Raw genomic sequence first — 12824 nt, 5'->3', positions numbered from 1 at the left:
AACACGAGAGCAAAATAAGGAATGGAAAAAGAAGAGCAGGTAGAACTAGAGCCGAGACACGGCGGCAGTGAAAATGTGACAAATGGCCAACAAGAGCAGGGACCTGATGAGAAGCAGTGGTCTTCGATTCCTGTGCACGCCACTGTTGTCTGACAGGAGCCGTCGGTCGACGCACAGCAGGTGAGCCCATTTGGTATGCTAGACGTGTTCACTAGAAAAACAAATATCAACGATTAAAGACATGGAGGTCAACATCCTGCACCAGTTCATTTCTTTGACTATCTGTGTGAAGTCCTGATGATCATTTTTAGGTCAGCATTCACAATCCACCAGAAGCTCAATGCTGGCTGATATGTTATGGTGGTGAAGCAAAAACTGCAGTGGTCCAGAAAATGTGCAGGCCTGGTGAGAATTTCACATTTCTGGCTTTAAAATTAAAGGCCAATACACACTGCATGATCCTAAGATGGAAGAGCAAATCTGTTGATTCAGCAGTTTCAGGCTGACCTGCTCCGGCATTGCAGAGGTCGGCGGTGCAGCACAGCGTAGTCCACACGTTACTCCCATGGCCGTAATTAGTCGACTCACTCATGTTACATCTGTCTGGAGTCTCACAGGACCGTTTGAACACACTAAAAACGCCAAAATCTGTGGAGGGACAAAATATAAAAAAAATAAATTGTGAGGCTTGTGCGAGCAGAGGGCAACTTCCATAAAATGGGCAATACCACTCTTGAGTGCGAGAGGGCGCAGTCAGTCACACCTTCTCCTCTTTTACCCTCAGGACAGAGCAGCCTGCACAGTCACACCTGCGACCTTCTGCTCCCGATGAGATGTAAGGAAAAGCAGCGTCAGATCAGCACTCCAGCACAGGCTCTTCTCTTAAAGAGTACTTGCTTTGTGAGCACTGATGTGCTCATCATTTCTTTTGTATCTGCTCGCTTTATTTCGTTCTTCTTCCTATTACACAGGATTAGCTTGCGATGGTGCGGGTTGGCTCCACACTTCCAGCTGCTCTTGGGGGCTCTTGAATCCGCTACCGCCAATAACGTACGCGAGGGATGAGCCAGACAAATGAGGGCACTCACTCAAAGCAAGGGGTAGGTGCAAAAGTGATAAAATAAAAAAAAAAACTGTAACCCTGATCCTAACCCTAAAATCAAGAGTCCAAAAGCAATGCAGTACTTCATGATTCAATAAATAAATACAGAAATAATCCTTAAAACTGTGCAAAAGCAGAGGTTAAAAACAAACAAATAAATACTCACTTAAAACGATGTTAAAATCTCACAGGCAGGAAGGAGTCTGTTCTTAAAAATCAAGTGCCCGGGACTTCCCTTTTCAAATTGGACGTCTCCCCGTCTTACCCAGCCCAGTGAGACATCAAGGCAACAGGAGCAGCCGACCTTCCTTGATATCCAGCGTCACCCTACAGACCACCATCTTATGCCGCTTAACTACACTTTCCAGTCTCCAGTCTCCTTCAGACTGACCCTCCTGCATATGACATAATCCTCCTGTGTGCATCTTCCTCCACTCTTGTACGTCACCCTGTGCTTCTCCCTCTTCTGAAAATACGTCTTCACCTCAGCCATGCCCATCCTTTTCACAAGATCCACTATCATGTGACCTTCTTCATTCCTCTCCTTAGAGCCATACCTACCCATCACCTCCTCATCTTCTCTGTTCCCTGCGGTCCCATGGCTCCTGCAGGGCTCCCAAATCTGAACCCAGGCTCAGGTCCCATGGCTCCTGCAGGGCTCTCCACTTGAGCTTTACCAACCCGCTGCCTACCTGGACTTATGTGGCAAGTCGCGCCATCCAGCACTGCATCGCTTTGGCTCCCAACATCTCAGCCAGAGTCATTCACTTCAGCAGCCCCCCATCGTCGGCCATATGCTCCCCTCAGGGCTCTCCTCCTCACGGCGGCCTGCTTCTTGTCTTTCGCACACTCACACCGGTACTCTCCCGTCTTCCTGACTGCTTCTCTATCTCCCCCCAAGGCCTCTATTCTTCTTCCTTTCATTTTTTCTTTTTCTCATGCCAGCTCTTCCTTATATGGGCGCAGAAAGAAGATGAAGCAATTGAGACAGATGGCACCGTCACGTGCAGGTGCGTCTCGCCTCAATAACCTCACCAACCTCCCACAGCTGCATGAGCTTGCACGCCCATGGAGATCGAGCTGCGTATTAACTTATTTATTTTTTTAAAAAATGGCTCCTAATTGTTAAGCCACGATTCCACATAGTTAACCCTTACAGTGTCCCAGCCATTTCCCTGTGTTTTGTTCGTGTCTTACATTTCACACACAAGATACTCGCTCTGCCCAAAGTGTATATAATACCTTTTGTCTTTGCTCTCTAACACCAGAGTTACCGGGGGCATCGATCCATTTTATATCCAGAGTCATCAGAAGAATGCTGGAGAACAACCTTATGAAAGAACGGCTGTTGAGGTGCAATTAAACATCTTCAGAGTGACAAGGAAAGGAAGCTGCAGCCTTTCAGATCATCACAACATTAAGCGAATTAGAAACAATCCAACTGTGCACAGAGTGAGGGATGAACCAGCATGCCAGGCGGTATGGACGCTGCTCCGCTACCTGGCCAGGAGGCCCTGATGATGAAAGGCCAGGCAGGGAGCGATAATATCACCTTTACATGCCCTGACCCGGAGAAGGGATGTCACAGCGGCTACATCAGGAGTGGTGTCCTAACAGCCACCGAGTGTCCCTCAGGATGGACTGGGAACTGAGAAGGTCAGCATGGTCATGGAACTGCCTGCTATGGGCAGAGCATACCCCCTACACTGGGTGGCAGCATCCTGTCTAATGAGCCCAAATATGGATGTCCCACAGGGAAGCATGGGATTTGTGGTACCATGGGCCAGTCCTACCAGTTTCTGTTGGTCCTAGAAGGGAGCACTCATGGATTGTGACGATGCAGGGACTGTGGTGGTCCTGCCTGACTTAGAAGTGCTTCCTGGGGGCAACAGATTAACCACCAGAAGTACACCTGGGTCTGGAGTTAAAAGAATGGAGGTGGTGACGGGCGTGAAGGAAGGAAAAAACTCACCTGGTAGGACTGGATGTGGAGAAAAGGAAGAAAAAGGAAGAGGAAAAGCTGCGCTGCATTTTGAACAAAGGAATCCTGCGTGAAGGCCTTGTTTACAATAAGAGCACTTTAGCTGAACTGGCACTGTTGGGGTGCAGTTGTGTCTGGGAGTTGGGGGCTCAGTGGCACCCCCTACAGGCCACAACAGATCGTCATCCCCTTGTCTAACTAACAGAAACCTCATACATATCCCTTCTTCTGCTGCTTACCTGATGCGTAGACATTCAGAATCATCGCACAAGTGGCATTGACAGAGCTGCACGATTTAATGTTGTTTCCGCAGGATTCCCAGGAAGCCGAGGACTGGCAGTCATAGCATCTGACATTAAAATCTAAGAGTGAAAATAAAACAAGAGCAGTTTGGCGACTGCAATATCTTCCTAAGACAACATCATTAATAATGCGGCCTTCTACGCACATCCACCATTTTAGAAAGTCACTGAAAATGCCACAGTAATTGGAGCAGGCAGTCGTGTCTGCCAGGGACACCCCAAGGAAGCATGGCATTCATGTTCAATTCTGTTCAAATTTCTCAAGGTGCCATCTTGCTATATTGGCTCAAAGGGAGACAAGGTATCTTTTGAATGATAAGAACGAGGAGCTGAACTTATTTATCAAACCAAAAGTCAACCATATCTGTCATCAAAAATCAAATTGCTACTCAGAGCTCAGGCACATGAAACAGAAGACATTACTCTTCAACCAGGACGACTCCAATTAGAATTTGAATCTGCATGTCAACCGGTGGTTTCTGTTGTCAGTGTTGGATAGCAAAGAGACTTCATAGGTGACCTTTATCCCGCTTCCCTGATGATCTAACAGGAGTTGCACATTCTGAAGGATTCTGGGACATATGTCGGTGCTTTAAAATGGCGGTGCTGATGGCAAAACAAAGATGGCATCACAGCACACAGGTAAATATTAACAGCTTCTTTAAGTTCTCTTGACAACGGAAACTAATGTCATTTGCAGAAGTTCTTCTGTTTTAACACCCTTAAATAAACATAGTCGTTCTAAAAATTCATACAGGACAGCTCCAAAAGATTAAGAAAACCTCCAACAGTAACATTTGCATGCTGGAAGGACGAGTAACTAAGAATTTCACATATCACAATACTATGGCTACAACGAAGTTCACTATGCCAGCAGAACGTTACGCGTGAATCTTCTTCTTCATTGAGGACCTTAGAGGGATCTTTCAAGGATGAGCTTAGAGGGTTAAAGTAAAGTTTAGTGGATAACAAAAAAATAGACAGAATCAAGTCATATTCTCCATGTCCACGATATCTAGTCAGTCAATCACACAAAAACCAACAGACGTTCCGAACTTCAGATCTGTGGCCCATTAATTAACGTTAAAACATGAGACCAGCAGAAACTTGATGTTTATTGTACACGGTTATTGAAATGCTATCCATGATGATGTATGTCAGTGAGCACACGCCATTAAACAGTTCAGTTTGTTAAAGGTTTGTTACCGAGTGAATAAAACATTAAACTTAGACCTCCAAACTCCGCATCCTGAATGTGGAGCCATCAAGCAGGGCATGAATAAACCTGCAGGCACCAGGGCAATGAGGACTGAGGTCCTGGACTGACTTCATCCATTCTTCTTTATTGGGGTGTCAGAGTGCGTTGATCTGTTGTTCTTTGTTTGGGTGTCGCCCACAGCACAGGCCAAGACGTTCAGTAGCCTGCCTAGAGAAAGCCTTACTTCAGGTAGCCTGACCCCTAAACGGAAAAGGCAGGCTTTGGCCTATGCAGGCCTAAAATGAGACCCAGGTAACCTGACCTGACTTTCTGTGCTTGGGAGGAAAACACAGCCGAGAAACTAGGAGAACACACAGACTTGATGCAAACATCAACCAGGCACATCACTTGAACCCACCTCTCTGGAAAAGAGAGGCAGCAGAGCTAACTAACGTGTGACCTTATAAAACAAATCACTGCGTAAAACTGTGTCACAAGAGTGCCATCTTACTGTAGGTGGCATTGTTGCAGAAGGCTCCTTGGCAGCAACTGGCATCTGAGGAGGTTGTGGTGATGCCCAAGTAGGCCGCAACTCTGTTCACGTTGAGACAGGCACTGCTGGAGGCACAGCCACGGACCACGCCAAGGCCTTGAACTAAAAGTGAAAAATCAGAAAAACAAAATGCATAAGAAATGGTCCACCTTGGTCTTCTTGTTGTGACTTCTTCTCTTTTATTCTTTTTGAGGCTATAAATATTTTATTACAATGGTCCTCTTTTAGTTTCTTTCTAGCATTGTTGTGATTTAATGTTTCATTTTATGCAGGGAAAGGGGAAAGTCAAAGTGGCCACAATCTGGAGAGGCTGTCTTTTGTATCGCCATCCATTTGAAGACTTTCTTATTGACATCACGTTATGTCTATAATTCCATCCATCCATTATCCAACCCACTATATCCTAACTACAGGGACACCGGGGTCTGCTGGAGCCAATCCTAGCCAACACAGGGTGCAAGGCAGGAAACAAACCCCGGGCAGGGCGCCAGCCCACCGCAGGTCTATAACTCCACTGCTGTCTTTTATATGCGGTCTTTCCCATATCCTTGTCAGTCTTTTATATATCACATATCCTACTAATGTATCTTTCGGTTATATAGTGCCTTTCTCTGCCAGCTACCTTACTGAAATGTCTGTGCTATGAAAGTCAAACACAGATCTCATCGAGTGCTGGCTGACCAAGTTCTCCGATGTTATTTTCCTGATTCACGATGTGTCCGCATCATGTTAGCCGCTCTGCACTGACCACTTGATCAGACAAGATCAGCTCATTAGTCGGCCCACTCAGTCTACGATTATCGTTACTTTCACAGATTACGAGAATCCCAAAGATTACAACTCAGCTGCCCTGGTCCCTCACTCACCTCCCACAGTGAAGCAGTGGTCCTCGGTGCCCCGACACGACAGGACATTCTGGGTGTTGCTTGTTCCCCCGTAGCACTGCAGGCCATTTGTAGACATCTGATTTACTGCTGAAAGACATGAGCAGAAGGCAACAGGATGACCATTTAAACTGACACTAACTCATGGATTTTCATCGTCTCATTTCAAGCCCCCTCATCCTTGTTGGTGTCGTCAACATCGACACTTTATGGCGTTGGCTGTGAAGAGGCAGTCTGTATATTAAATAGCAGAAAATGTTATGTTTATGTTATGTATCTTCTATCTGGTGATGGTGGCACAGAAGTCACCACCAGTGTCTCACTGACCCAGCGGTGTAACTCAGGGATCTCAGGCTGAAGAAACACATCACCTTCATTCTAATTCACCGTTAAAGTGTTCTGAATATTTTAGAATCAAAACCAGGAGTTGACAACTAACTGAAGAAACGGAGTCAGTAAGAACTGAATGACGAAGGACCTGAGGTAGGACACACTTAATAATGAGACGAGGTACTAAGTAGAAAGTCAAAATCTGTCACTGTCACCAAGACCAATAACCCAAAATCTAAGTTCTGTCATCTAATGCTAGTTTCTAGTCCTGGTAGTCACCGAATAAATCACGTATAGTCAAATCTCGGGTGACTTGGGAGTCTATTCCTGGCAGTTTATGGGATATGCTGCTATGGGAATGGACCAAACCGGCAGTGCCCAAGACCAAACCAAATGACACCAAAAAATAACATAAACTATTAACAACTTTTGAAAGAAGAATTCTGCCAGAAAAAAAATATCCAATTTAAATTCCTTGAATCAGAAACACCAGAAAAGATTTTAATTTCAATGGTTACAGAAAGCCTAAAAAAGAAACACAAGTCATGAATGTCAATTATAACAACAGCTGAGTTTGAAGAAACGCCACAGCAGCCTGAGTCGGTGGGCGCTCAGATGTGTTCAGCCTAAGAGTTCACCTGACGGTGTGCAGTACCCCTGATATGGTCCAGACCTGATGGGCTCATCGTCATTTTGGGAATGCCACCAAGTCCAACTGCAGACGATGATGAGCCTCAGAGCTCACTAGACAGCAGCACTGGCCTCACACACACAAGCCAAGGAGTCCTTCATACCTTCGATTGTCTGGTGGTTGCAGAGGTCTGAGGAGCAGCAAACTGAATTTGAGACAGCACTGAATTCTCCGGTGCTCACGGACATCAAGATGTTACAGTAGGCTGGATCCATGCAGGACCAAATGTACAGAGTCTGGTTGAAGGAACCTGTAAAACAAAAGCAACTCTCATAACTAGGAGAGCAAAAAGTGATGTCAACAAAGACAAGAAACGTGCTGTGGCTCCGGCTAAACCGACACAACGGACCCATAGATTGAACTTTGTTAACGTGCAGCATCCTCAATGTGGCTTCATGTTTTGTGGTGGACCCAGAGACAGACCACCGACCTCTAATTACTCCTGATTATGATAGCTCACTTCCTCGATGTTTTTATCTTCCAGTCCTCATCATTGATTATTCAAGCGGATACCACATCACTGATGGCTCATTTAAGAAGATCGAATTCTGTCAATAATAGCTGAACACCTCCAGAAGATGGAGATCCTCAGACTGGGGTCAATCACACAAATAAAGTGAACATGAGTGTCTAATGGCTGACTCATGAGGGGTCGCCCTCTGTTAATAAGATGAGACATTAAACCTGATGCTCAGTTGATAACAGGAAAAATGGAAGTCAAAAGGACACCTTTAAAGGATTAGGAGATAATAAAACAAAAACCAAAGTCGAAACACTTGTGCCGAAGTTGATGAACCAGGAGGTCAAACGGAAAGGATGTGGTGACAAAGCCCCACACATTAAGTCAAAGGTCCTTAACGTATTTGAAACCTCTGCAAACTCATCATAAATGAAATGTGTGCTCCACTATCTTAAATTCTCTCTTTAAGATGATCTAACATCTGGGGGGCTTGGTGGCCCATTGCTGTCAATGAAAAGGGACAAATGGTGGCATCAGCAGTTAGCCAAAAAAGCAACCCAAAAGAAAAAAAAAGCAAATAACTAAATAATGGAGTGCTGAAATAATAGCAAAGAAAAACTTCTGAACAAATTTCAAAAGTACAAAAATATCTGAAATTAAACAAAAAGCGTTAAACCCGAGGGGTGATTGACAGTCCAGTCTGGCACTCGTGTCCTTCCTTCTCCAGCTTACCCTGAACAGCTTGAACGGCTGCAGCTCCACACTGCATCGAAGTTGAAGGGCATGAAGACGGTAGCTGTAGGCCATCACAGGAGCTCCACGAGTTTGTGGTCAAACATTGATAGCAGCTCAGCGAGGATGTCTGGTCTGGAAATGATAAAGGTGAATCAGCAGACGCACTCACAACGTGTTTCAGTCGCCTGCAGCATCCTCTGTACTGTCTCAGTTAAAATCAACCCCTGACCCAAATCTACTCTCATGTGATCATCAAGTCTTAGAGGTCCACATGGCACCATCGCCAGTTGTGCCCAGCTGAGATGTTCTTAAAATGGCACTGTGACTGATCATGTGACTGCTGTGTCAGAGTTCTCAAATCTTTGGATCAAGCCCGGTGACGGACGCCTTCCAGAGTTTGTCTCAGACAAACGCATTTGATCCTGAATTCTAAGGAATTTTGGGCTGAGTTGGCAACTCTCAGTTGACTTTTCCTTAGAATGACCTGGCATGTTACCTCATGCCCGCCAACAGTTAGACCCGAAGACAACAGAGGGACATAGAGGAGGACCATCTCTGCCTAAAGCCTCCACTTACAGCCCATGCGAAAGAGCTGCTATAGTTGACAGTGATTGGGTGGCCCATCGTGACAGAAGTCTGGGAAGTTGAAGTAAAGTGAGAACCTCACTGAAGGACTTGACTAAATGCAAGTCACAGAAAGGTGATGAGATGAACAGGACTGGTGAGGTTCGCTGTTCTCGTAAAGATTGTTGAAATGCTTTGGAGGATGTGAACCCTCGGCGTGCACCGCAGTGACTTACTTGGCTGATTGCAGAGATTTCCTTGACAGCAAGAAGTTCCATTTTGTAAAGTGTCACAGAAGCTTTGTGAGGCACAGCCACTTATGACAGAATATCCGGTGTCTGAGAATGAAAGGAAAAACATCGTTAGACATAGGCAGGTGACACGAAGAAAGCCAAACAGAGACCTTTGAACCTTTACTGAGGTCACCAGATGAACAAAGACTCTGCGTGGCTCCATGTGGGTGTATGAGCATGAGTGGGTCCTGGGTTGGCCTGATGCCCCTTCTGGGCTCAGCGTTGCCAGGTGAGGCTCCACCCCTCTGCCTGCACCAACGATGCTGGACTGGAATTAAGTGAATCTGAGAAGGTCATGTCATGTCATGTCAGCACTTATTCTAAATTGTCTTTACTTTACAGGCAGAGTCCTTTACGAAAGGCTTCGATTCAAGATGGACATTTGGCAGCGGTTTTATTAGTATTCAATAAATAAAGAAATAAGCACTTGTGATGTGTGAGCACCAAGCTCTGTGTCCAATCGATGCCTCCTTGTGTCCACAACCCCAAAGCTTCTGTAATGCCGTGGACAACCTGAGCACATCTCCCGCTTCTGTTGAGCTGCCCTTAAATCTCTGAAACCCAATAAATGAGACGTGGCCTCCTGTAAGGAGCACACAAAGGCGCAGCACCAAGTCACACAAGGCACACAAGTCACACAAGGCACAGGCTGAATGCACGTGTGTTGTAAGATCTCCAACACAGGAAGGTCACAACTACAACTGCCCTTCTGAATGTTAACACCCAATTAAACAAATTCATGAATTGTAAAAAACGTTTCAAAAACCTATCAGGGCTTTTACAGTTCCTCTTGAGTGTCATTTTTGTTTCCAGTCTGGTCCTGTGCAAGCTGTGAAGCCCACCTCTTGGGGTTGTGACCCGGCTGTTTTAGCGTCTAGGCTGCGTTTTAAACAGAGCTTCATTCGGAGTTCCAAGTGAACCGCCAATCACAACAGACATCTTACGTAAGTGGGCAGCATGGGATAACGTCACACATTGCACTGTGACAATGACGTAGTCACCACTGGCCTGAAAATAATGTGGCTGTTGTCATGGAAAATAACATCAAATAGTGGGAAAATGGCAAAAATACTTCATAAAATAACCTCTAATGAGCAGATGTCAGACTAGTCAGTCAGTCAGTCTCCAACCTGCTATATCCCAACACAGGGTCACAGGGGTCTTCTGGAGCCAATCCCAGCCAACACAGGGCAGGAATAAACCCCGGGTAGGGTGCCAGCCCACCACAGGGCACACACACACTAGGGACATTTTAGAATCGCCCATCCACCTAACCTGCATGTCTCTGGACTGTGGGAGACACGGAGAGAACATGCAAACTCCACGCAGGGAAGACCTGGGAAGCGAACCCAGACGGGTCTCCATACTGCCAGGCAGCAGCACTACCACTGCTCCACCGTGCCGCGCAGATGTCAGAATATTTAAGTAATAATTAACAACTAATGTCAAAATTGTCAGAGGATAAATAAATAACAGAAATCAAAGGCAGCATCAGGACTCAAATGCCCTTCAGCTCCAAGGTGGTTTTATCAAAGAAACAACAAGCCTGAAAGGGCGATGAAGGTGGCATGGAGCCTTTGTTGCAGCCTGAATGCACCCAGCAGGACGTTTGGGAGGAATGAGCGGCACGACATCCGGCACTCGCTGCCCTCAGTCATCCTGCCAGCACAAGGCCCAAGTTCAGTGTCGGGTGCCTGCCAGATGATGTGCTGTTGTCCCTGGGCCTTCAAAGCATAAGGCAGCATTAAAAGTAACAGGCTATGGACGTTCTTTATTGTCCTCAGGGCTCCCTTCATCTCCATGCTTGCTGGAGATCAAAAATGGTGCTTTTCCTGAATAAATTAAAGGAGTGTGCGCCCCCTGCAGGATAAACATCCAGCCTGACAGCGGCGCAAGGTAACAGGATGAGAACGTTGCCTACTGTAGGTGATGCAGTGGTCCAGTGTTCCAGTGCAGTTCATTATGCTCTGGCAGCTCCCATTGTTTCCAGTGCAGCAGGTCAGGCCATTCAGGTCACTCAATAGGGTGACTTTGTTGTGTGGCAGAGGAAATGGTAGGAAAAAAGGAGAAAAAACACAAATTAATGAAAGAAAAATGGAACATTGCTGACTCTGAAGCAAGGGCGCCAAGGAGTCTCGCTGGACTGATCAGAGCCTTTCTGTCACATCACTAATCAACTGTGAAGTGCTGCTTAGCATTTTGGAAACTGCACTAACATGATGAAGATTAAAAAACAAAACGGCCCGTCTTACTGTTTTCAGTGTTGCACAAGTTGCTCGAGCAGCACTGCGTGATAAAGACAGAACTGCCATAGCCGACATCGTATGATATGGTCATGTTGCACTGCTCGATCGATGAACACTGTCTGTGGAAAACGTTCATCGTGTTCCCATCTGTGGAAGAGAAGAAGGATGGCATGTGAAAAGACCAGTTCATCCATGATTTCTTGTGAAATCTGTCACGCACGCGCGCATAGGGAGCCGCGGAAAGACCAGACGAGCCACGTATCACATCGGGCCAGGGGATCAAGGCGAGGCACTAGCCTTTCTTTTTTTTGTTCCCACAGAAAGACAGATACAATGCCGCAATAAAGTCCTGGACGCCTGGAAAACACACGTAGTCACTTCCGCATTCCATCCCTTCCTCTGGTCACACCGTGATGACGTCACTCCTCCCACACACCACTTCGGTTCCCTCCCAGCATTCCATTCAATTTCCGGTCCCTCATTATTTAAGTTCCCCCCTGCAACTGAGACGGTGAGATGCAATGACTGGTTGTCAGAGCATAGTGACTGAAATATTAACTTGGATATTTTCTTTTTGTTTTGTACAGTATACGGGGCTGGAAACCCCAAACCTTGATCTGTTTTTGTCTCGTTATTACAGTGGTGTAGCCGGCAGGATTCAATTGTCTGAAGAATGTCAGAAGGACAGGACCTAAACACGGTTTTGAACAACTTGGCGACCCAGCTTCAAACTCTGCAGGTGGAGCTGACCGCCACAAAGCAGGAGTTGGTGGAGACCAAGAACCGGCTCGCGGCAGCCGAAGTAGCCAGACCGGAGCCCGCATGGCCTCATCCTCCTCCGCTTGTACCTCTCAGTGATGCCGAGGACATTGAGGCGTACTTGTCAACTTTTGAGAGGACGGCCACATGAAACCAGTGGCCGCGCACGGAATGGGCCTCTACCTTAGTGCCGTACCTGAAAGCCATCACGAAGAAGGCTTATCACGACCTCCCTGTCGAGGAAGCTGCTCAGTATGACCTCCTAAAGGCTGAGATCCTGAGCCGCTACAGCATCACGTCGGACCAGCAGGCAACTGAGTGGAGGCATTGGAGGTATAAGCCCAATCTCCCGGCCCAAGCCCAGGGTTTCGAATTCTGGGGCAAAATGGGGCGCTGTCCAAGGTCAACCAGGGTCGGCAGATTGTCGCGCAAGTGGCCTGTGAAGGCTTTATGAATGCCATGCCAGATTTTCTTGCCCAGCAGGTCCGACAACATCCGTTCAAGGACATGAAAAGCCTATTGGATGTATTGGAGCCTCAGCTGGCAGTGAATCGAGTCGGGGGGGCCAGAGAGGTCTGCTCGCGGTGGCCGACAGGGGCATACCGCTGCCCCAGAGCCCTTCCGCCGCACACAAGAGGTTCCCGGTAAACCGAAGGAGAGAGTCCCGGCTTTGCCCCGCTGTTTCAAGTGTCACGAAGTCGGGCACAACCTGCCCGCCTGTCCACA

General features: G+C 46.9%; 1 protein-coding gene across 1 annotated transcript in view; it reads right to left on the bottom strand.

Moving 5' to 3' along the window:
- LOC120517732 overlaps positions 1-12824 on the bottom strand; it is a 154726-nt gene that overhangs the window by 54785 nt on the left and 87117 nt on the right. The window contains exons 46-55 of the mRNA XM_039740230.1: positions 11346-11486; positions 11015-11122; positions 9037-9138; positions 8234-8368; positions 7145-7291; positions 6003-6110; positions 5095-5238; positions 3323-3445; positions 508-648; positions 104-211 (exon numbers count right to left, since the gene is read on the bottom strand). Coding sequence (XP_039596164.1) covers positions 104-211; positions 508-648; positions 3323-3445; positions 5095-5238; positions 6003-6110; positions 7145-7291; positions 8234-8368; positions 9037-9138; positions 11015-11122; positions 11346-11486 — 1257 coding nt within the window. The remainder of the gene's footprint in view (positions 1-103; positions 212-507; positions 649-3322; positions 3446-5094; positions 5239-6002; positions 6111-7144; positions 7292-8233; positions 8369-9036; positions 9139-11014; positions 11123-11345; positions 11487-12824) is intronic.

The sequence above is a fragment of the Polypterus senegalus genome, chromosome 1 (genome assembly GCF_016835505.1).
Source record: "Polypterus senegalus isolate Bchr_013 chromosome 1, ASM1683550v1, whole genome shotgun sequence".
In the NCBI taxonomy this organism is placed as follows: domain Eukaryota; kingdom Metazoa; phylum Chordata; class Cladistia; order Polypteriformes; family Polypteridae; genus Polypterus; species Polypterus senegalus.
The sequence above is the reverse complement of the archived record's forward strand: the minus strand, read 5'-3'. Positions and strand labels throughout refer to the sequence as shown.